This window comes from Ochotona princeps, chromosome 24 (assembly GCF_030435755.1).
Source record: "Ochotona princeps isolate mOchPri1 chromosome 24, mOchPri1.hap1, whole genome shotgun sequence".
In the NCBI taxonomy this organism is placed as follows: Eukaryota; Metazoa; Chordata; class Mammalia; order Lagomorpha; family Ochotonidae; genus Ochotona; species Ochotona princeps.
Genome location: NC_080855.1, coordinates 24,053,190 through 24,079,379, shown reverse-complemented (window position 1 = coordinate 24,079,379; position 26,190 = coordinate 24,053,190). Strand labels below are relative to the sequence as shown.

The following is a 26,190-nucleotide window of genomic DNA, read 5'->3' as shown; positions in this document are numbered from 1 at the left end:
TAATGCAGTTCAGGTCAGGGGCAGCCTGCGGGCAGCAGGTGTGGCTGTGGCTGATGATGGGCTGTGTCTGTTTACATTTGTTCTGGTTTGGGGCCATAGAGTGAAAATCCTCTTATCAAAGCTGTGGCGGTGACATGTGCAGTCGTAAAGTACTTTGACTAGCCCTTACTTGGGTTTATGTGGTGGCCATTCTGAACAAGCACTCCCACATGCTTCTGATCAGTGTTTTGTGGAGAGGGCTGGCGTATGTGCTCGAGTGAACGAAGGACAGCTTCCTCAGCAGAGGCTCAGCAAGTTGAAGTCAGGACAGTTGACCAGCTACCCATATTACTCCACACGGCTCATTAGCTGTGCTCCTTGTTGATTTTCCTGATCTACTTCCTGCCACAGACGTCCTGGTCTGGCAGGTAGGAGGTAGAGGCGAGGGTGTGGTTTGCTTCCTCAGGTTGCTCCTGCAGCGCCTCCCGCAGAGCCATGCGGCTGCTGTGCCAGGCCTGACCTCGGGGCTGTGAGCCTGGATGCCGCCTGGCCTTGGCCTTCCGCGCAGGTGCATGCTACACCCGGTGGTAGTCTTTCCTTGGACAGATTTCTTTTATGCACTTGGAAACTTGTGGATTTTCTTGTGGCTCATAAATAGAAGGAAAAGGATCTAAGAATGGCATGGTATTCTTTCTTTCTCTGCCTCATTCTGTCCCAATTATGAGGTCCAGTGAGGCAGACAAAGGGCAAAACCAAAGGGCTCAGGTGAGCAGTGATTCTGATGTGTCAGGGCTGGGGGCCACAGATTGAAAATGAATGTGTATGAGAAGGAACAGATGTTGGCGAGTTCGGCGCGTGGATTTTGTGTGAAGTAGATCTTATGGCTCTTGAGAAAATTAGCCCCTCTAGTGGGCCAGGCACAGAGACTCCGTCCGCGTGGACTTGCTCTTTCTTTCTCCCTCTGTGCTTCTCAGCACCCGGGTGAAGTTGCTGCTAGCCTGTTGGACAGCCCTACTTTGACAAAAGTGACAGTACCCCAAGGGTCAGGCTTAATGAGTTCAATCTCTTACTTAGGAAGGCTGCAAGCATGTTTTTCTGCACGGTGTATAAGCCTGTCACCCTTGGCATCCCTAAACTCAGTTTTGGTGGTCCAGGTCATTTTCTATTTTTAATATGAACCCTAAAGTAGAAGTGCATTGTTAACTCTGGAGTAACTTGCTTCATTGGTCAAGTTGTCTAGGGTGTAAAAGGAGCCCCCTCCTCCTACCCTGACCTTGAGCAACTCATATCCTTGGTTCTGTTTCTTTCGTTCTAGAACAGATTTGAATTGGATGATCTGGAAGAAACCTGTCCACCAGCCTCAGTCTTTTGTTTTTTTAAGATTTATTTGATTTTTATTGGAAAATCAGATATACAGAGAGGAGGAGAGACAGAGAGAGGAAGATCTTCCGTCTGATGATTCACTCCCTAAGTGGCCTCAATGGCTGGAGCTGTGCCCATCCAGAGCCAGGAGCCGGGAGCTTCTTTCAGGCCTCCCATGCAGGTGCAGGGTCCCAAGGCTTCGGGCTGTCCTCGAGTGCTTTCCCAGGCCACAAGCAGGGAGCTGGATGGGAAGTGGAGCTGCCGGCATTAGAACCGGTACACATATGGGATCCCGGTGCTTACGAGGCGAGGACTTTAGCCGCTAGGCCACCGTGCCGGACCCCAGCCTCAGCTTTATTTTTTCCATTATTTTATGATACAGTTCCATAGGCCCTGGGATTTCTCTTCCCCTCTCCCCAAGTCCCCTCCCCCCACTTACTTCCCCCCATATTATTACAGTAGTATAGTCCTTCGTAAACAGTCCTAAGTCCATCATTCTGCTCTGTAAGTTTTTCCTGACATTGTAGGTGTGGTCAATGGTGGAGAGTCAGTGTCATTGGGAGTCCATCTTTGACTTGGAAGTAGATGCATGCTGCATTGTATCCTCACATCTGGATATGATAGTCTGCATTGCACAGTTACTATACATCCCCTTAAATGAAAAGCCATAAAACAAAATCAACAATAGGAATAAAATAGGAAATTTACACCAACATTAAATAACATGCTACTAAATGACCAGTATGCCACTTGAAGAAATGAAAAAGAAAATAAAAAACCTTGTTGAAGCAAGCGATGTTACTGTATGACCTATGAGTGAAGAAATTAATAAGAAAATTTTTTGAAGAAATGAAAATAAATATTAAAATCTATGAGATACAGCAAAAACAATATTGAAAAGGCTATTGATCTTGTAGTTTGCATGAAGTTTGCCTTATGTCTAAGAGAACATATGATATCTGTTCTTTTGGGATTGATTGAGTTCACTGAACATAATGGTCTCTAGTTGTGAATATTTGGTTGCAAATGGTAGAATTTCATTCTTGTTAACGACTGAGTAGTATTCCACAGACTAGATGCACCAGTTTGTCTATTCACTTCTCTTTTGACGGGCATCTGGGTTGTTTCCATGTCTCTACTATTGTAGATTGTGCTGCTGTAAATGTAGGATGACAGATCCCTTTCTCATATGCAGATTTCATTCCTTTAGATATATTCCCAGAAGTGGGATCACTGGGTCATATGGCAGATCAATTTTCAGTTCTCTTAGCACTCTTCTTACTGGCTTCCATAGTGGTTTCGCTAACCTACACTCCCAGCGACAGTGAAGGGGGGTACCTTTCTTCCCACAGCTATGCCAGCAGATGTTGTTAGCGGGATTCTGAATGTAGGCCAGCCTCAGTCTTAAAGATCTTAAGTCGCTTTGTCCCTGGCCGCTGTCTCCCCAGGGCTGTGTTAGTTGGTATCCTGGCCTTGTTAGAGTCAGTAGGTGAAAACTGATGGACAAAAACCCACTCATTTTAATTGCTTACGAGCCTGAGGAAGTGTAGAGCATATACTTTCACTGTTGTGGTAGAAATGAACACTGGGGTGTGTGTTTTTAAAGAACAGCTGCATGAAATAATTTTGTTTGGATTTCTTTTATATCGTAGCCTACTCATGAAGGTTACTTCTCCTGTTTGGATATCTGGACACTCTTTTTGGACTATCTGACGAGTAAAATTAAGAGTCGTCTGGGAGACAAGGAAGCAGTTCTCAACAGGTAAACCCCAGAAACAGTGATGATGAGAAATAGCACGTCACCCTGGCCTGCAAGGGCAGCTTGCAGTGCGCTGCACCTGGCCGGAGGGACAGACTCCCAGGTACTATCTAGGCAGTGTGAACATGGAGCTCTTTCTTCTGTTTGCTTTATTTAAATATTCTATTACTATTTGCAATGTGTATTTATTTAAGTGTGAGAATACTTTAGTGGTGTGTTTATTTTTCTAAGACCGTTATTTTAGAGATACTAATAAATACATACATTTATTGGATGGAATGATATGACATCTGGGGTTTGTTTAAAATAGCCCTCTGGGGTAAAAGGGAAGTTGTTGGTGTGTGGAAGTGACAGGGTTGGCCTAGGTTGATAGTTATGTGGAAGGGGCTCTAACTCCTTTCCTTTAGTATGTGTTTGAAAACCTCCCAAGTAAATTAGTGGATGTCTGTTAAGAAAGAAAATACATATTTATTTTTAAAGCTAAGAAAAGATATGTAGAAAGATGCGAAAGAAATTAATCCGTAATCTTGCCCTTCTGAGATAATCTCTTTTGGAATTTGTGAAATAGAAAATGGGGAAAGGTTTGGTCCTGCCCGTCCATTTGTTTCTCAAGTGCATTTTTCTTGCTTGTGGGCAGAAAACGTTTCCTGTACAATGTTATCTTAGGGCCACTGGATATGGAGGAGATAGTAGTGGGAGATGGCTGTGGGATATGGGACGGGCAGAGTTATAGATTCCGCGTGCTAAGAATGTGAAGTCAGGATCCAAATACGGAGCAAGTGAAATGACTGCTTTTCTTTGCAAAATATACACATTGTTCTGTGTGTGACAGCAGTGTAGTCAGATTCTGCATAGGAGGGTAAGAAGGAGGCAAAGCCCCGTATTTTACAGTGTAGGCTCCAAGAGGTTTTCTATTACACTAGCCCTGCACTTTGATTTCTAGGACATGTGTGCAGTCGAGGGCTGCGACCACACACTAAGGCGTCCAACCCGAAGGACTTTACTGTACTGACTTAAAGGGCCTGCAGAGCTCACTCCATTTGGGTGTGATTTTTGCTTCTTTGCACAGTATTTATGTATGCATATATGTATGTTTTAAAGATGTATTTGGAAGGCAAAGAGAAGGGGAGGGAGGGAGAGAGAGAAATCTTTCATCTTATGATTCATTCCCCAAATGTCCATGACAGGTGGGATATTGACAGGCTGAAGCCAGAGCCCAAAATCCCATCTAGTGGATGGGGTGGGGGGTGATGCCATGTCTGGGACTCAGGTGGCCCTTGATTTGAATCCTGGGTTTGTAGCTCTTGGGTAGCCACCGAGGGCTTCTGTTACCTGCTTTGTAAAAAGGGAAGGATGATAATAATTGTTGAGGCATGAAATTAAATAATGAACTTGGGCAGACTGTAGCTCAGCCCCTGGTGGGGAGGTTGTGAACATTGCTGCCCCAGGAATGCGCCGGTTGATGCTGCTGGAGAGGAGAGGCTCTGCCTGGGAGAGCGGCCAGAACGCACATTGAAAACCCTTTCATTGCTGTAGTTCTGTGACTTTTCAAGATTCTCAGTAGAATATTTGCATTGCAAATTTCAACATTTTTTGGTGATGATTGGCAAACGTTTTTGTGATTGCAGAATAGCTTTCTTAATGACTGCGGGGTCTGTTCTGTGGCTAATGCTAGAGTTGTATGTTTCTGTATCAGAAAGTGTATTACACAATAGTAGGTCCTGTTTCTGGTGACGTTGCCAACTTTAAGCAATCGTGTTTTTGAATGAGGGTTGTTGACTAAAAGGTACTTCTGTCCTTATCTTTTTCTTGCGTGCTGAACAGGCATGTCTTTTAGTTCTGTTTGTGCCTGGTTTTTCTATATTTGGTAGTATATATTTATATTTTTCTATATTCCAGATTGTGCAGGCTGGTTGAGAGAATCAGCTAAGGAAGTGATTACTATGAAAATGCATTTTAAAGCACCATATGAATGGGAGGTGTGAAGAATCTGGCTCCATTGAGAAAATACGTACTAGCAGATTGCTGGGATGAAAGGCACACCAGTGCAGATCACTGAACCAGCAGTTATCTAGATGAGGCTCCTTTTCTGCTCTGTGGTCAGGTTCTGGGCTGCTCATATTTCCTCCTGCAAGGTAGACAAGCCAGGGCTGTTGCAGAATGGTTAGGATTCAAGGAAGACATAGGGCTGTATGAGCTAGACACTGACTGGTAACAGTGCTGATGAGTGTAAGTCACAGGAGATGTTACTGCCCTTTGACTGTGCTGGAGTGAAGGGGCAAGCCTGTGGACCGTCTGAAAAGCCATTAGTCCACCTATGCATGCTGGCCAGCTTGAGGTCTGTCATCTGTGACCAGACTTGGTGATGGTGCAGGTTGACTTGCTTTAAACATTATAAATTTTTTCTCATAATCATTCTAAATGAGGCTTCCTAAATTTTCTTTAGATTCTTATTTTAAAAGATTTTATTTTGGGCCCGGCGGCGTGGCCTAGCAGCTAAATTCCTTGCCTAGAACGTGCCGGGATCCCATATGGGCGCCGGTTCTAATCCTGGCAGCTCCACTTCCCATCCAGCTCCCTGCTTGTGGCCTGGGAAAGCAATTGAGGACGGCCCAAAGCATTGGGACCCTGCACCCGCGTGGGAGACCCAGAAGAGGTTCCTGGTTCCTGGCTTCGGATCGGCGCAGCACCAGCCATTGCAGTCACTTGGGGAGTGAATCATCGGATGGAAGATCTTCCTCTCTGTTTCTCCTCCTCTCTGTACATCTGACTTTGTAATAAAAAACAAATAAATAAATCTTAAAAAAAAATTTTTATTTTTACTGGGAAGACAGATTTACAAAGAGAATGAGACAGAGAATGATCTGCCATCCATTGGTTCACTCTCCATATGGCTGCAGCCGCTGGAACTGAGCAATCCGAAACCAGGAGCTAAGAGCCTCTTCTGGGTCTTGCACGTTGGTACAGGGTCCCAAGGCTCTGGGCTGTCCTCCACTGCTTTCCCAGACCACAAGCAGGGAGCTGGATGGGAAGTGGAGCAGCCGGGACACAAACCAGTGCCCATATGGCTTGCTGGCATTTGCAGCCTGAGGATTAATTAATGTTGAGCCGTCATGCCAACCCCAGTGTTCCTTAGATTTTTAGGCATAACACTTATGAATAATACTTTTGTAACTTCTGTAAGCAAAATAAGCAAACTCTTCAGAGTTGTCTGTTTTTTATGCTGTTATATACTAACCACCGCCTGGGGAACCAATTGTCAGATATTGCCCATTGGTCTGGGGTGGGAGACTGCAAAACAGCAGCTATCGGTCCACTGAGCTACACAGAGGAAATATTTGAACTTGAGTTTATAATATATTTGGGGGAGGCTGGCGCATGGCATAGCGAGTTAGGCTGCTGCTAGCAATGCCAGCAGCCTGCATTTGAAATGTCATTTGGAGCTCCAGCTATTACACTTCTGATTCAGTTCTCTGCTAATGTGGCTTGGTCCCTTACACTCACTTGGAAGAACTGGATGGAATTCCATTCTTGCTTTCACCCTGGCTTAGCCCCCACTGTTGCATTTGGGGGAATAACAAAGTGGGTGGAGGATCTTTCTCTCTCTTTTCCTTTCTGTATGTATCACTTTGCTTTTCAAATGAGTAAATAAATAAATAAATAAATAAATCTTTATTTTATTTTTGGTTACCCCTGATGTTACTATTTATGTAAATGTGCTCAGATGCTTTTTAAAAAAATTATTAGAGCACACAACAGAGAGGGAGAGCGAGTGAGAGCTTCCGTCTCTAGTTGGTTCCCAAATGCCCGCAGTGGCTGGCAACCCAATGCAGATTTCCCATATAGGTGTAAGGAGCCCAGTCACCACAGCCTCCCAGGGTGCTCATTAATCGTAAGCTGCAATTGGGAGCAGAGCTGGAACTCAAACCCCCAGGCCCTCTGCTATGGGACCCAGGCTATGAAGTGGTGACCTGACTGCCAGGCCCAACACCTGTTCCTCAAAAGCTGTGAAATGAGAGTGTTGAAAGTTTCAAGAGCCACTCCAATGTATCAGAGAAGTTGTGTCTTGCCACAGCAGCTGGTAAAGGATGCAGGCTGCTGCTGCCGCTGCCGTTTGTGTTAGCTAGGACATGTAAATGTGATCAGATGGCTTGTAACTAGTGAACTCTCTGGGAGAAGGTGGCCTGCTCTGGGAGTCAGCATGTGTGACTGAAGCTGTAATTGCAGAAGCAGCTGGTCTTGCAGGAGGCAGTCAAAAATGTGTTCCAGGCACCTGAAATGGGAACCGTAGGTGTGGCTCAACCACAGAGTCAGTGCTCAGTTCCTGTCCCTTGTGGTTTGTAGGTTTTGCATCATTCATCACAACAAAACGATAGCCTTTGCAGGCTACGGATTTAGAAGCACAAGTGGACCTGGGTTGTTCTCGGTCATAGGCGCCGTAGCTCTGTTCCTGCCGCGTTGAGAGTGCTCTGGCATTTCTTGACCAGGACTGTAGAGAACAAGGCTTAGGTGTTCATGGGATGAGTGCTGCCATTGACCCTGCCGAGCAGACCTCCCCGAGGGCTGGTGTGGCCTCATCATCCCGTGGAGGTGGTGGAAGGACCTCAATTTCGGTGTCCTTTTCCTCATTTGTATCTATTCCACACAGAAATTGTATCTGGGCGTAGTTATGCTGCCCTCACAAGCTGTTGAGAGAATGGAAGGGTGTAAGACACCCCTCTTTCCCTTTCTTTGTTGCCCCTTCTCTTGTGCTCACCTGGATAAGGGGAGACACCTGTGCAGAAACTTGATTATCCAAGAAGATGATGAAACATGAGCACGTAAAGCAACCAACCCGAAGTCATTGCGTCATGTCTCCTAAGCCCCCGTGACAGGAGAATGCCAGTAAATACTGGCCACGGAGCAGCACAGGGTGCCGGGTCACAGTACACTGGACTGTAAACAGATGAGTGAGCGTGAGAAAAACTGCTCTTCTCCTTTTGAAGTGGGTTACTCTGCCTAGTAAAGAGGAAGTGCTGTTGTTACAGGGCGCTGTGGTATGGCTGAGACAGGGCGTCACCTAGGTTTACATCAGAGCTCTGGGCGTTCTTTAGGTCCTTGTGTTGATTGCCCCAGACAGCCAGTGATGAATGGGGTCTTGGTTATCTTACTGAGTTGAAAAAGCAATCCAGGATTATGCTTCAGTCCGTTTTAGTTATCTGCCTTGGAATGTTTTAAGATTTGTTTGTTTTTATTGGGAAGTCAGATATGCAGAGAAGAGGAGAACGGAGAGGAACATCTTCCCGTCCACTGATTCACTCCCCAAGTGGCCACAACAGACAGAGCTGAACTGATCCAAAGCCAGGAGCCAGGAGCTTCTTCTGGGTTTCCCACGTGGGTGCAGGGTCCCAAGGCCTTGGGGCATCCTGCACTGCTTTCCCAGGCCACAAGTAGGGAGCTGGATGGGAAATGGGGCCACTGGGATTAGAACCAGCACCCATATGGCATCCCGGTGTGTGCAAAGTGAGGATTCAGCCACTTAGGCGATTGTGTCAGGCCCCTGCCTTGAAATTGTATCTGTTGCCTGCATGCTTATTCTTTTGTTTTTGGTTCAGTTTCTTTGTTTTGGTCATCCTGTTTATTTCTGAGGCTGAGAGACAGACAAGCCGCTGTCCTCTAGTTCACTTCTCACATGCCCATAAACGCCTGAGCTGGGCCAGAACCAAAACGCGGAACCCAGTTTTCCCACAAGTGTGGCAAGAAGCTCATTGCCGTCACCTGCTGCCTCCCAGGGTCTGTAAGCAGGAAGTTGAGGTTAGGCACTTGCCCTGGGCATCAAACCCAGGAACCCTAATGTGATATGCATGTGTTTTAACCAGGATCTTAGTTTCTAAGCTTATAATCCACTCCCCTGGTATATTTACTGAGCATCTGTTATGTAGTTATCTTTGCATTTGTCATTTTATTTTCTTCTCAGAACTTGTGAGGTCTATAGGTTTATCTCTGCTGTGTATACAAGAGATTGTTTTGTTTGTTTAATTTTATTTGAAAGCCAAGAGACAGAGGCAGGGAGCGCTCTTCCACCTGCTGCCAGACTGGGGCCAAGCTGAAGCTGGGAACCTGGAACTCAATCCAGGTCTCACACGTGGGTGGCAGGGATCCAAGTCCTTGAGCCAGCATCTCCTTCCCAGGCTGTAGGGATCAAAAGCAGAGTAGGTGGGGGGCCGTGACATGCTATTGCAGGCTTAGCCTCCACCTGTCGTGCCAGCATCCCATATGGGCACTGGTTTGGGCCCTGGTTGCCTCACTTCTGATCCAGGTCCCTGTGCCTAGGAAAGTGGCTCAAGTCCTTGGGCCTCTGCACCCATGTGGGAGACCTGGAAGAAGCTCTGGCTCCTGGCTTTCTACCACTCAGTTCCGGCTGTTATTGCCATTTTGGGAGTCAATCTGCAGATGGAATATTTCTTTCAGTTTCTCCTTCTCTCTGTGTGCCTTTCAAATAAATAAGTAAATCATAAAATAAAATCAGAAAACAGAGTTGGGACTCGAGCGCAGCTCTGATATGAGGTGTGGGTGTATTGAGCAGAGTCTGAACCGTGCTGAATGCCTGTAAACTCCCCTCTGTGTACTGCTTTGGCTTTATTGCACTTCATATGCTCCATCTAATGTTTATTCAGTTGTAAATGTTTTCTGATTCCTCTGGAGATCGTTTCTTTATTGCTTATTTCCAGTTATTAGGGTTTTTCCTTTTATGTCTTTTTGTTATTGTTTTCTAGATTGATTTTATTATGCTTTGTAAGCATAATTTGTATGGTTTCAGTACTTTAAATTTCAATTCAGATTTAGAAATTTATTTTATGTCCCTGTCTCCCTGGATGTTGTTTATTGTCACTCAGGAAACAAAGTGTGTGGAAGTGCTGTGCTGTTGTTAGGGAGAGTGTTCTGTAAATGTCAGGCCAGGTTGGCTAAGGAGGCACACGTCGAATACGTTCCGACTTGAGAGAGTGGTGAGTCATTCCCCAGTGTAAGTTATAAATTTGTGTGTCTCCTTTCAGTTCTATCAGTTTTGTTAGTTGTCTTCACATTTAGTTGTCCTTGTCCTATTGCCTCTACTGGGTGTTTGGCTGTAACTCTATATAGGATTTTTAGTAGTTGTTCTGGGTGTTATCATACGACGTGTGCCTTTTCATATTAACTGTTTATCTCTGTGTCATGTAGAAACGTGCCACCACGTGGTCTCCTCCCACTCTCCCCACCTCTTTATGTTGTCTTTGCCATCTTTTCTATTCTCTCACTTTGAAAACCTTACCAGTGTTCTGCCTTTTGCTTTCATTCCTCCTTATTTTAGAGTTCTCAGGAGAGATATAGTCTGTAACGTTTTCTTGGGTGTTTGCCAGTTCTCTTACTTTCCCTTTGTTCTTGGAAGTTGCAGCTTTCTTTCTCTTAGCACTCACCATCTCTGTTACCGTGGACCAGGTGCCTTCCACCGTGGAGGTCAGGCCAGGGTGTGGGCAGATTCTGTTTCTTTGCCTTCTTCCCAAGGCTTGCAGGGTGGCCTTCTCGCTCAGAGCTCTCCTGACCCTGCTTTTGTGCATGTGTGGGGAGGAGAAAGTTCCTCCATATCTCCTGATACGGGTGCCAGTCTTGTGGATTAGGGTGCCACCCTCACGACCTTACCTAGCCTTTGTTACCTCGTTGCAGGCCCTGTCACATGGAGGGCTAGGATGTGGTTTGAGGGGCAGCAGTGGCAGGACCAGGGGCACCATTCAGACCGCCATACCTTCCAGCTGAAGAACCTCATGGAGAGTTACTGTAGCAGAAATTTTGAAGCCGTTGGAAATTATACCTTCTTAAAGTTGCCATCTTGAGGAGCAGTGGTCGCTGTCCCCACCATGGGCCATGTCCTTTTGGAATCCTCGCGTGTTGGTCCTGCCAGCCTTATGCCTGGCTTTGCACAGTAATGGGTGCTGTAGGTACCACAGCCACAATCCAGTAGGGCTGAGAAGTGGGAGAGCTTGGGCCAGAGACCTTTTCCCAGAAGCACCACTCAAGTCCGTGACCTCTCTTGATCTCTTTAATCTGCAGATGAGGCTAGAAAGTGCTTCCTCCAGCTGGCCTCCAGGTGTGCTGTTTTCTTTAAAGGAGAATGAGAATGGGTGTGGAGGGGGTAGGCATCTGGAATGGCATACTGCTGTGCCCTCCCAACCCCTACCAGATCCTCTTAGGCTGGCAGCTTTCTGTGTAGGAAGTAGCCTGTTCCTAAGGTGGGGCTTCATTTTCTAAGTGATGACAATTTGTGCTAGTGTCACCATCTGCCACTAAGAATTTTTTATCTAATTCAGAGTTATCCTTTGTATACAAAGTCTTTAAATTTCCTTTTAGTTCAACGAGAGAGTTGATATGACTCTGAGCATTCATCTCTTCTTTGGTCTGTCATCTGATCTGAAATCAGTTTTCTTTGTTAGCAAAATCTGCAATAGCATTGTATAGCTTGAAACTTGTATTGCGTTTAAAATGTTTTAGCAAATGGTAGATATAACCTCTAGGCCCATGTAGTGGATTTTACCTTTCTGTGATGTCTACTGAAGTGGGATTTTGTCTGTGTGGTGATGTGATGTTCCCCACAGATGTCACTTTTTTTTTTTTTTTGTAAATTATTTTCCTTGCCAGCATTCTTTCTTGGGCCATCCTCAGTTGCGAGTCTAGTCTTGGACTGGCATTCATTAGGCTGTTAAGTCATTGTTGGGGGGTCAGGTGGGTGGGCAGCATCTCTATCTGTAATTACGAAATGAGCTCTTGTTGCTGCCAAACTGAGCGGGGTGACAATGCAAGAGGGTCTGTGAGTGGCTTTGTGTGTAACTCTTAAACTGCCTGGATTACATTTGCTCTTTTCCTTGTTGTTCAGCTTGAATGGCATGTCAGGAGAACAGAAACCACCTTCAGTGATTTTAATGGACAATCCAATATAGGAATGGACCAGCTAGGTTTTAGAAAGGCAGCATTGCGCTAAGACAGATGATAATTATGGGAAACAACTCCACCCTTATACCCTTAAGATGAGAGGGGTACAGAATCCAGAGGGTCGGAACCACAACCCATGTAGCTAGGATTCAGCTCTGGGAGGAGAGGCCTACTCCACAGCCTCGGAGTGCTGAAGAGCCTGTGGAATAAGGACCCTTTCCTTGGAGGAGAGGGAGCCGCTCAGCTGCTCATGCCCCTGGCTGTCCACAGGAGGCTGGCTCTGGGAGTGTGAAATGTGACTGGCACTGGAGCCAGCTCCTGCTGTCAGGCGGCACTGCTAGGGCAGCAAACCCACAGGGAGAGCGAAGCCCCTTCACCCCTCCTCTGCCCCTCTGGTCTCCATCCCTCGTCCTGGTTGACGAAGGCTATCAGGACAGGCAAGTGTTAATGAAAGTGAATGATTTGTTGGCCCCTGAAGTAACGGTTGCCCTGTGGCTTGCTTACTTCTGAGTTAGGTTCTCAGTGTGAGTGATGGACATTTTTTAGGTTTCTGAATATTTGTTTAAGAAGTTACCTTTGTTACAGATCAAAGGGTAAGAATTCCCCGAGCTCTTTCCATTTCTTTTTCTGCTTTCTAAGTCTTTGGAGATTGAGGAGAGCAGACGAAAAGCCCTTTTGATGATTTACATGCAGGGAGTATGTGAGATTTTGAGTTGGGGAGCCCTGTAAACAGGTCGGTCAGCTTTGGGACTGTGGGTAATTCAACTTCTGTTAACTGTGGTTTTCTCTTCAGAAAAATATTGATAATACCACCTGCCTCTCACAGCTGTCAAAAGCATTAAATCCTTGCATTGATGTTTATTTACAGTGTCCATAATCTTCAGGACAACCACTGAGAAAATAACTCAAGCCTATAGAGTAGAAGAAATGATTAGGGATTTAAAATGCTACAGCAGAAAATACCTTGGCTCATAAGAAAGCAGTACTGGAGGAATTGAGGAGTGTGAGACATAGTGAAAGCGAAGAACAAAGCTGTGACCCAGCTACCTAAGGGACTCACTTTAGATTGAGAAGTAGGTTGAAGGTAAAGGATGGAAAAAGCTACTCCATACCAACAGTAACTGAAGGGGTGCAGGAGTAGTTGTGTTAAACCCAGGCAAATGGACAAAGACAAAGAAGGATGCTCTATAGCATGCAGGGGTCTATCTGTACAAGGGTGCGTGTTGCCTGGGACACAGCTGCATTCAGTAGACACCAGGCTGCTGCTCTTCTGCCACACACGCTTGCTGAGCATTGGGCATGTGTATGCTCCTGGCACACACCCTTCCAACATGAGCACCCTTCCCTTTGGAGAATCCTGGCAAAGCTTTCTTTCACCTGATGTTCACTCTCCCTCTGCCACTCAGGTACGAAGACGCCCTCGTCCTCCTGCTCACAGAGGTGTTGAATCGGATCCAGTTCAGATACAACCAGGCCCAGCTGGAGGAGCTGGACGATGAGACGCTGGATGATGACGTAAGCCACGCACCCCCACTGATCCCTTCTCATGGCTGCATTGTGCTGTGGACCTGAACCTGGGACCCCTGCTTTAGAGAACTCAGACCTAGGATCTGAGTCATTCATTTGGCTTTATTTAAAAAAGAAAAATATATCTTACAGCTCGTGGGCTCATTCACTGTAAAAAATGTTTTATAGGCATTTGTACCTATGTGGATTAGAATGTGAGGAGAGGAGTGAACAGTGGTTAGGGTTTAGTGAGAACTCCACATCCTTTCTAATTCTCTTCCTTGCTGCCTGCCCTGGACTAGCTGGGTACCGCTGGGAATAAAGTACTGCTGAAGTTACACAGTCACTGTAAAAGGAAGTCTGTTTTGAGTGTATTTTGTGAGCTCAGATGCTTAAAGATCAGTCTTGCATTTATTGATGCTGGCATGCCCAGCACTGATGAAGAAAATATTTTTTAAGGACATGGCTTCAGTGTTTTTTTTTTCTTAACCACCAGGCACTTAAAATTTTTCAAGTAACTCTTGTTGTTCTCAAAATGAGAGTGACTGTGGCGTGGCCAAGACCTTGGGGGTAGCCCTGTTTGGATTGGAAAGAGCTGTGTTGGGGAACCAGATGCCCTGGATTTGAATCTCTGTGGCCTCAAGCAAAGAGGAGGTGGAGACCTGGGTATTGAGTTTCTCAGTTCCTGATTTCCTCATGTGCGGGAAAGGGGAATGACATGACTTCCTGGTGTCGTCAGCTACCTTAGGTGGCACATCTGGAAACACTTGCCTGTGGGCATGAGACATAGTAGGTGGTTGTTAAAGTGTGTTTCCTTTCTTAGTAACTTTATAATTTAGGCAGCATGTTTTAAGCTGTTAGGCTGTTAAGATTCACTGGAGTAGCTTGCTCTTAGGTGCTTGGGGTCACCCTTGGGAGGTGGGCGGTGGTGGTAGGGCAGGCCGTAGAGTCTGGATTTCTGTCTGGAGGAGGCTGCTGCTGGTCATGGAAAAAAGTCCAGTCAGTACTTAAAAAGTTGGTTTATTTTAGTTTTTTGAAAAATTTGAATTCCATGCACTTTTATAGTGTTTTTTTTTTTCCTATGAACATTTTAAAGACGCCTTATTAGCATGGATTTTGAATTCTTTTTCCACAAAAGTAAATTCATCTTTTTTATTCTGTTCCCTGTGAGCAATTGGAAGTGCTCTTGTATGTCCAGGAGCACCATAATGGTCTAAGGTGATGGGTGAGGTAGTTCCCCAAGGGACCCAGATATTTCACAAATGATTTTTTTTTTTTTTCGTCTCCAAATTTCTGTGATCCTAGTGTGGGCCGGGAGAGGAAGAGAGCAAGGAAAATGAGTTTTTCTGTGTGGACCATGTACTTTCTGAAGAAATAGTTTTATGTATTTAATTCACTGAATTAAAAAAAAAAATTCTGATTTAGTTCTTTGGCGGTGGCAAATAACGTGGTTCCATCAGTTTACATTCCTTCAGAATGTGGTATGGGAGAGCGGACTTGAGGCAGCAGAGATAGGCAGGGGAGGTGAGTAGATCCTGCCTCTTGGGGCAAGCTGACTGCTTTGTGTGTCCCCACAGCAGCAGACGGAGTGGCAGCGGTACTTGCGCCAGAGCTTGGAGGTTGTGGCCAAAGTGATGGAGCTCTTACCCACGCACGCCTTCTCCACACTGGTAACTCTCTTGGAAGCTGCATGGAGCCTCTGTTTTTTTGCTTGTTTATGTGCCACGACTGTGGCTCTCCCCCATGCACCTCCTTCTCTTTATATCTATACCCCCCTCGTTTTATTTAAGCCAGGAAAAGTAATTACCATAGTTGACTCTCAAACTAAACATATATTAACATCTTCACAAAATATTTTAAGTTGTTTGGAAGCTGTTTGGTCTTGGCTGGAACAGAAAGTTTTGCAGTACCTTAACGCCTTCCTCAGTAGCTCAGAGGTGGCCAGACATGGAGATATTTATATAAGTGAGATAGCTACAAAGCTCGCCTCTTCAGAGCTCTTTCTTGGTAAATTGCTGGCTCTCTCTTCATATTTTTTGTGCTGGAATCTTCATCATTCTCTGAGTGGTGCTCATTTTTGGGAGAGATGTCATTTAATTCATTTGTCCTCGAAGGACAGAGAGCTTGTTGTGTCAGCTTTGGTACTGAACAGTCTAGGTATATTTTGTGTTTTCTCAGGTGGAAAGCACCATTGTACTTTGCCACCTGGCCTCATTAGAGGCCTGTTGTGTTCGTTTTGTTTTTATCTTAATGTGGTAAGTACAACAGCTTTAGAAAGATGGAGCTTGGCTTACGTAGTCTTGTCTGCTACACTAGCTGGAGAAATGGACTTCCAGTTAGAGGTCTGTCATACATGCTAATAGGACATGTCTAAGATTTCTTTCAGTGGTAGGGCCTCAGATTGATTATGGTCAAGTCTTAAAAGCTGTAGATCACATAAGGACTTGTTCTCTAGTGGGAACGTAAGAGTCAACATCCCAATATTCTTTGCTTTTAAAAAAGTCGTAGGTTTGGCACAGTGGTTAAACCACTGCTTGGGTTGCCCAGATCCCATATCAGAGTGCCTGGGTCTGCGTCCTAGCTCGGCTCTCCATCCCAGCTTCCTGCTATTGCACACTCTGGGAGGTAGCAGGTGACGGCCCAAGTGCTTGGATCCGTGACCATTCACATGGGTGATTTGGGTGGAGTTCCTGGCTCCTAGGTTTTGTGGGCTTCTTGGGGAGCGAACCCACAAATAAGAGATCTCTGTCTTGCTACCTTTCAGAAAAAAAGTATCAAACTGGTAGAATTTTATTTTTTATTCTGTATGTAAATTGGTGATCTAAATTGTAGAAATTGGGGCTGGTGTTGGTGTGCCGCTGGCTAAGTCCCATGTTGGAATGTTGGTTAGAGTCCTGGCTGCTCTGCTCCCGATCCAGCCCCCTGGTAATGAGTTTGAGAAAGCAGAGGAGGATGGCTCAAGTAATTGGCTCCCTGCCACCCATGTGGGAGACTGGGTGGAGTTCTAGGAGCTTGGCTTTGGTTTGGCCAAGCTCCAACAGTTGCAACCATTTGGATAGTGAACCTGCCCATGGAAGATGTGTGTCCCGCCCTCCCCTCTCCCCACCCCCACCATTATTCTGCTTTTTAAATAAATCTCTTTAAACATTGTGGAAACTGTTGGGGCCCTGAAGGGGAATCACTTCCCCTGGCTGAAAATCAAGGTTCCGGGAAAACAGTTGTTGATAGTGCCTTTCTTGCACAGGTGCTTTGATGTTGTCATGTTAGAATGCTCTTAAAACTTGAATTTGTGATTTGTAAAAAAACACTCTTGTTTCTTTGTTTTCAGTTCCCAGTTCTTCAGGACAATTTAGAAGTCTACTTGGGATTACAGCAGTTTATAGTAACTTCAGGGTCAGGTAAACTGGATTCTATTTTCTAATTTCATCAAACACAATAATAATGATACTGATAAACAATTGAACTGATGCTAATTCCTTCCATCTTGATGTTAGAATATGATTCTCCCTGCAATCTCTTTCCCCAACCCCACGCAGAATCCCTCCCCTCCTAAACAAGGAAAAAAACATGAGTACTCCTGCTAGGCTGTGGGGCAGGTAAAAGATGAGGTCATAATGACATTCCCAGCAGTGCTTGGGAAAGAAACTGGTTTGGAGCATAGAGGTAAGACTTGCAAAGTCCTGCGCTATTTCTTCATGTCCTTCAAGGCAGCAGGTCTGCAATGAAGACAGACACCTTGGGCTTGTCTGCACTGCTGGGAGCACCCCCCTCCCTGACAGGCCAAGCTGTATGGTGTGCACTGGTCACCAGTGGCCCCAGCTTCCTTGCTGTGAGTGGAGCTGGCTGGGAAGACTCTGGCTCTGGCTCACAGGCCTCGCTGCTTCGGTGTGGGATTAGCATGTTTGGGTTTTGTTGTTGTTGCTGTTGATAACTCACTGTGTACTGGGGGCTGTGCTGCTTTGCTTGTTGAAGTGTGTCAGCTGCCCGGTGAGGGGTTAAGTACTCTTAGCTACTCTGTGTTTCACAGCTGATGAGATTGATATTCACGTAGCTTGTGAGTAGTAGTCCCAAGATGATGTTTGATGGGCATCGAGAAGGAGTTGAATTAACTGACATTTCATTTTGCCGGGTGAAAATACCCACAAGCCCTCCCTGGCCTGCTGTCTGCCCTGAGCTGCCTTACACTGATGCTCTCCATGGCATGCCCCCTGCAGGAGTCCCTCTGTTGTGTAGCTGTTGTCAGAGCTTGTTGTGTATAATGCACCTCTACGACAGGCCCTTTCTTGCTGAGGTGGCCCTTTTTTGGCAGCCTGGATGGCTTGTTTCCATGACTGCGTTAGTTCCTAACTAATCCCATGGCCCCAGGAGGGTGACGGGACTTGGCACCTCCCAAGTGCAGGCTCTGGCTTTGGAAACACGGTCAGAGCAGCAGCAGCAGCGTGCACAGTTTTGAAAAGGCATTTTCAACACAGACATGCCTGTAAAATACATGTCAACACTGCTGAACGTTGTTTGGGTACAACATGCTGTGCATGTTTCTAAAATTTGTTGCTGGAAATAGTTTTGACCAGGTGGTCTTTCCCTCAAGACTACTACTATTCAAATTAGATTATATTCAGGATCCTAAATGTGTTCCTTATCTATTTAAAAAAGGGCTCCTGGGTTTCTCGTCCAGACAGTTGAGTGTTGTGTGGAGTCTGTTGTGAGAAAATCTTGAGCGCATCTGAAGTTGTTTTTCTGGGGAGTGACTGACAACTCAGGGGCTGTTCCTGGCAGGACTGTTGTATTTTTCTCTAAACCAAACGGCGTGTACCTGCCATCACGGAAGCCCATTAACTGGCCATTTCACGGAGTGCCCGCTCTTGCAGATCACTTAGAAATCACAGCCACAGCCCTGGTCCTTGCTGTGCACTCCTGTGGCAAAAGCCTCTCAGGCCAGAGAAACGCTCACTTCGCCTCTTATCCATGACGAAGCATTCTGCCACGTCCCTTGGCTCAACAGCCAAGTTTCCAGTGCAAAGGCTATTAAAAAAAGAATGAACCAATACAGTTTGTTCCGTGGTTCCCATGGTCATTTGCCCTCTCACATGACTTCCATGCTATATTGGCCAGCGTTGGGACCTCTCAGGAGAAACCTGTGGCCTTTGGTCCATAGCTTCCAGGCCCTCCTTTAGTTTGCGTCTCTGTTCTAGCCCAGCCCTGAAATCACAGGGGTCTCCCTAGGAACCTGTGTGTGGAGAGGAGTCAGTCATAGTTCTTACCATCTCCTACTGCTGTGATGTTTCGTGACAGTTGGATGTGCATTTTGGGCCAGCAGCAAGACCCACAAAGCATTGTTCCTCAGCCTAGCTAGAAGCCCCCTCTTTAGTTAGCATATTGCAAATTGAGAAGGCCCTGCTTGCTGCTTAAGGCTCTTTACTTTTGCTAGTGTTGCTTCTGCTTGCTCACTAGACCAAGATGAAGTGGGTCATGTTACTGTGGTGTGCCCCATTGTGGTGCGCCTCTCACAGCCCCTCCCCTGCCTCCACAAGAAGACTGAATTATGCCTAATGGTATGACTTCTCTTTTCTCTAGGGAATGGTATGCTAGGGATCTGTTCTTTGGATGTGGCTCAGGGCCTATCCAGACAGCTTTAAGGACAGAGGATGGAACTTCCCTGTGGCCGTGACATTTTACCTGCTAAAGCTTTGTATTGTCATGCTCTGATCTGAAGGTTCTGCTTGGCAGATGATCTGTGACTTTTGGTGGAGCCAGAGGGGGTGACCCAAGTCTTGGCCAAATAGAACATGTGCGTTGATCTAAACAGCTCTTCATTCCTCCATTCAGTTGGTTCCCAGTGTGATTTTTTTGGTGATAATGGTTAGGTCTGTAGGCTGGAGGTAGACAGGGATTTGTTTTGGGGTGCTTGTTGCCTGTATAGGAAAGAACTAGCTGAAGTTTTCATGAACATGACCGTTAGCTGGCACCTCTGTATGTCATTGAGTTGTGTAGGATGCAGTTTGGTTAAATGAGAAATAGTCAGGTACCAGTGTTCCACGTGGTTTGTCTGGTAAGGAAGGTGGATGTAGGCCCTCGGGCTGCTTCCTGTTCCACCTGCTGCACTTTGCTAAATGGACTTTGATGAGGAAACTTGAAGGGGGATATGATAAGGATCCAGGCTGCAGGTAACTCAGAAGAGCTTTGGAAGAATGTCACCCCTGTCGTCACTCTGTGACTGCCATGAAGCATTGGACTTTGGCTTGTTTTTGTGTTGTGGTCAAGGAATAGGGTGGGGACCATGAAAAAACAGGTTTGCCTGGTGTTTGCCATCATGTTATGTCAAAGCGGAGGGCTCCCTCTAGAGGCAATGAGTTGCGTAGCATGCAGTTGAGGTGTCCAGGAAGAGGCTGAAGACCTGCCAAGTGGTAGAGAATGCTCAATCCGGGAAGTTTTAAGCTTTCTGGTAACTGTTAGGGACCATACTGAAGTGGAGACTGAATTTGGGGTGATGGTTTAGTTTTATTTTATATGTATATATACACACACACATATATATGTATATATGTTAAAGATTTATTTTTTTTATTGGAAAGGCTGCACTCCCTAAGTGGCCACAATGACTGGAACTAAGCTGATCTGAAGCCAGGAGCTTCTTCTGGGTCTCCCATGTGGGTGCAGGATCCCAGGGCTTTGGGCCGTCCTCTACTGTTTTCCCTGGCCATACTGTTTTCCCAGTGGACCAGCTGGGATATGAACTGGTGCTCATATGGGACCCAGAGGATGCAAGTATAGGATTTAGCCATTAGGTTATGGTACTGGGCCCTAGTTTTATTTTTTTAACAGTAAACAGAAAGTCCCTTACATGCTTTAACTATTGAAAGACCTGGTGTTTAGATATTCCTGATTAAAGTTATTTAGTACAACAAATAAGTTGAAAACTGGTGATGAGGGCAGAGGTTGATGGGAGAGGGAGCTGAAAGTGGAGATGGCTGGTAGAGGGAGTGCCTCCTGTGCCTGATGAGTCGGCAGCCTTCCCGTGTTGCTTGTGGAAAGCAGAGCCGGCCTCACCTCTTAAGGACCCTTACGCCTATGCCTAATCCTAGGGTGTTCTTTTCTCATAAGGGTTTATGTCCCACTGAGCCCCGAGATTTGGTTGCAGAGAAGCTGCATGTTTTAGAGGCTCCGCACAGTGACTATCGGCTGATCCTTCTGTGGACCCCACTGTTGGACTGGAACATTGGAGGGAAGCAAGGACATGACCTGCACTGTGGAGACCGGGCAGTCTGGCCGTTCACCCTGAGCAGGAGTGAGGGGCATGGGACTCCTTGTTGGAAGGAGCTGTGTGCTTAGTCTGAGTTCTGAGAAGGTGGTTGTGCATCCCCAAGAGAGGGGAATTGGTGCTGACCGGTGAGGAGGCCCTGGCGTCCCAGCAGAGGGTACGGAGGGAAGTGGTGCTGACCGGTGAGGAGGCCCTGGCGTCCCAGCAGAGGGTACGGAGGGAAGTGGTGCTGACCGGTGAGGAGGCCCTGGCGTCCCAGCAGAGGGTACGGAGGGAAGTGGTGCTGACCGGTGAGGAGGCCCTGGCGTCCCAGCAGAGGGTACGGAGGGAAGTGGTGCTGACCGGTGAGGAGGCCCTGGCGTCCCAGCAGAGGGTACGGAGGGAAGTGGTGCTGAGAGAGCAGATGAGGAGTGCACTGAGGGAGCTGAAGGGCTGCGAACGCCCAGGGCCAGAGCCCTGCCCTCCCTGCCCTCTGTCTGCCATAAGCAGTGGTGAGGAGAGGAAGTATCCGGTGCCAGGAAGTGCCTGAACTTGAGGATGCCCTTTTCCAGCTTCTGGACCTCTGCTTTACTCAGGTGATGTTGCATCGCCATTGAGTCAGTCCTGCAGTTGTAGGTGTCACCAGCTTTGTGGTGTTCGTGGTCACCAGAAACTCAGTTTACAGGCTCTTGAACACATCTTCACCCTTACAATAGTAAGGTTACTAGCATTTCACCCAATTGGAAAGAGGAGGACAGTGGGAGAGAGAATTGCCTGAGGAGGCACAGAGCCAGAGGTCGGCGTCTTCTGCATGCTGGCTTTGTGTCCTTAATGGCATACAGCCCTTCTGGGGGCAGTGCTCTGACCTTGGCCGGGCCCGTCCTCCTGGGAGCCCACAGATTCCCTCTGAAGACTGGGCCGCGTGCGAATGACAGCAGGTTTGGAATCCTGCGGCCTTAGCTTGGACTATCTGCTCTGCCCCAGAGAACAGGACCCATGTTGGACAGGTTCCTGGTCCTCCTTAGGTCCATGCCTTACAGGATCAAGAGATGAGACCCTTGGTCCAGATTAGCACAGCCTGATGTCTGTCTCTGCCCAGTCATGGGACCTCCCAGAGTTGGGGTGGGGGTGCTGACATAGGGTGGAAGCTGCACCCGGTTTTCCTGCTGAGTCCTGGGAAGCACTCAGAGGTCTGCTGCCCAACAGTTGGTTTGGCTGCCACGCGAAGCTTGTCCAGGCAAGGCGTCATGTTGAACTACTAAAGTGTGTGCTTCCTGTGAAAAACTGAGGTGTTCTGTTCCAGGTCCCAGGCTGAACATCACGGCTGAGAATGACTGCCGGCGGCTGCACTGCTCCCTCCGAGACCTGAGCTCCCTGCTGCAGGCTGCGGGCCGCCTGGCAGAGTACTTCATTGGGGACGTGTTTGCTGCGAGGTTCAACGATGCCCTCACGGTCGTGGAGAGGTAGGCTGGCAGCTGTGGGCCAGGGCCATTCCTTCCTCGTGGCTCTGCTGCTGCTTCTGTGTGCCACATTCCAGGTAACGGTGAAGGCAGCTGGCAATCAGGCAGTGGTCGAAAGCGCTTCTGCACATCTCATCGTACCTCATGAGATCCTTCAAAAAATTCCTTAGAAATGGAATTAAAAGATGCATATTTTGAGGCAAAGATTTTTGTAATCTGTGCACATGGGAATCTTTAAGAGTTCATGGAAATGGCATATTATGAAAAAAACTGCACAAAATTTTTTTGGGGGAAAAAAAAGCTTAAATGACCTTCATTCACACATTCACTATTGCGGCAGGCCTGCGACTTGCTGTTTTGTCTTCATTTGGAGTGAAGTGTAAGAAAAGGTTCTTGTGGGCCCGGTGCAATAGCATAATGGTTAAGGTCCTTGCCTTGAACACCCCGGGATCCCACATGGGTGCCGGTTCTAATCCCGGCAGCTTCACTTCCCATACAGCTCCCTGCTTGTGACCTGGGAAAGCAGTCAAGGACGGCCCAAAATCTTGGGACCCTGCACCCATGTGGGAGACCCGGAAGGAAAGTTCCTGGCTTCTGGTTTCGGATCAGCACAGCACCGGCCGTTGCAGACACTTGGGGAGTGAATCATAGGATGGAAGATCTTCCTCTCTGTCTCTCCTCTCTGTACATCTGCCTTTCCAATAAGATAAATAAATCTTAAAAAAAAAAATGAAAAAAGAAAAGGCTCTTGCTATGACTGCATGGTCTTCACTGCCCATTAGCAGTGTTTTCCCCCAGAGGTTATGTAATATTTTATATCATTATGTAAACCTAATATTAAGACTGCTTAACACAGAAACATTGTAGCTGTTTTCATTCCTGATTATCTCCATGATTTGCTAGAACTTTATAATAACCTTTTTCTTTTCATTTCTCTTCTTTTTTAAGATTTATTTATTTCTATTGGAAAGTCAGATTTACAGAGATCCTCCATGCACTGGTTCACCACCCAAGTGGCCACAACGGCCAGAGCTGAGCCAATCCAAAGCCAGGAGTTTCTTCTGGGTCTCCCACGCGGGTGCAGGGTCCCCAGGTTTTGGACTGTCCTCGACTGCTTTCCCAGACCACAAGCATGGAGCTGGATGGGAAGAGGAGCTGCCAGGATTAGAACCGGCACCCATATGGGATCCTAATGCATGCAAAATGAGGACTTTAGCCACTAGGCTACTGTGCTGGGCCCTTGGCTTTCTTTTTAACTCCCTCTTTTTTGTTTGCTTTTCTGAAAGCTCCCCAACCCCGAGTGATCTGTGATCCCGCCCAAGATTGATTGATTGATTGATTGATTGATTGATTTGAAAAGCAAACTAATGAATAGAGTGAGAGACAGATACTGCATTCATTGGTTCACTCCCCAGATGGCTGTAAGAGCCAGGGCTGAACAAGGCTGAAGCCAAGACCCTGGAACTCTGCCGGATCAGACGGCAGGATCCCAAATGCTTGGACCATCTTCTGCAGCTTTTTCTGATGTGTCAGCAGAGAGCTGGATCAGAAGTGGAGTAGTCCAGACTTGAACCTGTGCTCATGCAGGATGCTGGTGTTGCAGCCAGTAACTTAACTTGCTGTGCCACAATACCATCCTCAATCTGTAGTATTTCTGTTTGGAACAAAATCGTGTTTTCTCCTCATTTCAGAGAGGAGCTCCTGTCATAGTGTCATCCCTTTTCAGAGGTGCTGACTTCTCGTTCTTTCTTTATAACTGCTGGTGGCTGGGGCCAAAATACTTGAACCATCACCCACTGCCTCCTGAGTGCATTAACAGGAGGCTGTACTGAGAGTGGAGCAGCTGGGACTGGAACCAGGCATTGTGATATAAGATGCAGCTGTCCCAAGTGGCATCTTAACTTGCTATGCCGATACCCATCCCACCATTTTCCCCCCAAATCTTGGAATGTTCCACATATTATAGAAGGAATACTGTCACCAAACAAAGATACTTCAGGAAGTTTATGGAAAATGGAATAAATAGTATGAGTTGGGCCCAGCATGATAGCTTAGTGGCTAAAGTCCTTACCTTGAACGTGCCAGGATCCCATATGGAGCAGCAGTTCGTATCCCGGCAGCCCCACTTTCCATCCAGCTCCCTGTTTGTGGCCTGGGAAAGCAGTGGAGGATGGCCTTGGGACCCTGCACTCACATGGGAGACCCAGAAGAAGCTTTTGGCTTTGGATTGGCTCAGCTTTGGTCATTGTGGTAGCTTGGAGAGTGAATCAGTAGACGGAAGATCTTCCTCTGTGTCTCTCCTCCTCTCTATATATCTAACTTTGCAATAAAAATAAACAAATGTTAAAAAAATAGTATGAGTTAATTTTGGATGAAAATAAAAAGCAATTTTGAAATCCTTGCATAGTTTTTGCCTCATGTATGATTACCATTTATAATGAAAGAAAAAATTTTTGTGCCAAAATAAACTCATACTTTTCATTCCATTTATCCAGAAGCTTACTGAACTATTCTCGTGTTCTACAGTGAACATTTTGATATATTTTCCTTCTTGTGTATCAGTCCACTTGAAGCATTTCTTTTTAAAAATAATTTTAAATAAAAACTAACATGGTTTTATCATTATATGTTTTATAGGAAGATTCCTGTCAGCTTATTTAGATAAACTATTTAAAAAAAGGCATGCTTTTAAAAAAATGCCATTCTCATTATGTATGTTATAGACAATTTGGAAATACAGGGCAGTAGAGGAAGAAGGTCATCCATCCCACCCCCCAAAGCACATGGTACTGCTGAGGCTGTTTTGGTGAAAATTCTTCCAGCCTTCATTCTGTTATTTGATACACTCTTAAAAAAAAAAAATCACCATATTCTTTGTATATGTAAGTTGCAACCTTTTTGTGTTCCAAATGCCTTGAGAGTTGTCATTACATTTCCAAACATTATTGATTACATTCTCTGTTGGATACTTGCATTGTTTTGAAAATTTCTGCAAATAGTGCTTACTCTTAAGTTTCCTTGTCTGTCCATAGATTGTTTTCTTGGGGTAAATTGAGGTGTGATCTGGATTCATTTTCGTATGAGAAAGCGTCTTTCCTTGGCAGCTTTGTTGGCACCTGTCTGTTTTGTCTGTTACAGGCCATAAACTGAATATTTGTCTATTTGTCAACAGGCTGGTCAAAGTCACCCTGTACGGATCTCAGATAAAACTGTACAACATTGAGACTGCAGTGCCGTCAGTATTGAAACCTGACCTCATTGACGTGTGAGTATCAAGTGGGATGCTTGCCCGTGCTCAGGAGGGAGGCCTTATCGCCCTCTGTTGATGGTTTTCTAGAGAAAAGGGGACTATAGTGGCTGCCGTGAAGGGGAACACCCCCAAACTGAGTGAGGGACAAGTTGGGCTGTATGTCTGGGTGAATAGGATTTGTCAGGCAGGTGAGCATTGGGGCGGGGGGAGTTATGTGGAGTAGGTGTTATGCAGGCAGAGGACTGGCCAAGCTGAGACAGGGGCCTGCAACTGGGAGGTGGTGAGTGCCTGGTGTGGTGGGAGACAGACACAGTCGTTGTGTGCACACTGATGGATGAACACCTGTGTACCTTGAGTCTTAAACCATTGACTGAAACTGGTGTGTGGAGAAAACACAGTATTCTGTTATGTGTACGGATGTAGCAAGCAAGCAGTTAATCAGTAGTGGACACAGTGAGTGTCAGTTCTGTTCTTCAGACTGCATAAATGCAGAGTTAAGTCAGCGAGCTTGCCCTCGCCCTCTTCAACACCCATCACAAGCCACAGATGATCTTTGCTCCTGACCAACGGGCTACGAGTCGGGGTTCCCACAACCTGCTCTTCAGTTCAGTCAATTTGCTAGCGAGGTTCACAGAACTCTGGGAGATACTTACTTGTGTTTAATACTTATCAAGGATACCACCAAGGAACCAGTAAG

The 26,190-nt window shown here is 46.4% G+C and overlaps 1 protein-coding gene across 2 annotated transcripts in view; it reads left to right on the top strand.

Moving 5' to 3' along the window:
• XPO6 (exportin 6) overlaps nucleotides 1-26,190 on the top strand; it is a 108,889-nt gene that overhangs the window by 62,289 nt on the left and 20,410 nt on the right. The window contains exons 9-14 of one of the 2 annotated variants that reach the window (XM_004586837.2): nucleotides 2,994-3,103; nucleotides 13,447-13,555; nucleotides 15,127-15,216; nucleotides 16,875-16,944; nucleotides 22,087-22,246; nucleotides 25,416-25,508. In XM_004586837.2, coding sequence (XP_004586894.2) covers nucleotides 2,994-3,103; nucleotides 13,447-13,555; nucleotides 15,127-15,216; nucleotides 16,875-16,944; nucleotides 22,087-22,246; nucleotides 25,416-25,508 — 632 coding nt within the window. Of the gene's footprint in view, nucleotides 1-2,993; nucleotides 3,104-13,446; nucleotides 13,556-15,123; nucleotides 15,217-16,874; nucleotides 16,945-22,086; nucleotides 22,247-25,415; nucleotides 25,509-26,190 lie in introns of both variants that reach the window. The other variant, XM_004586836.2, reaches the window with a different exon arrangement.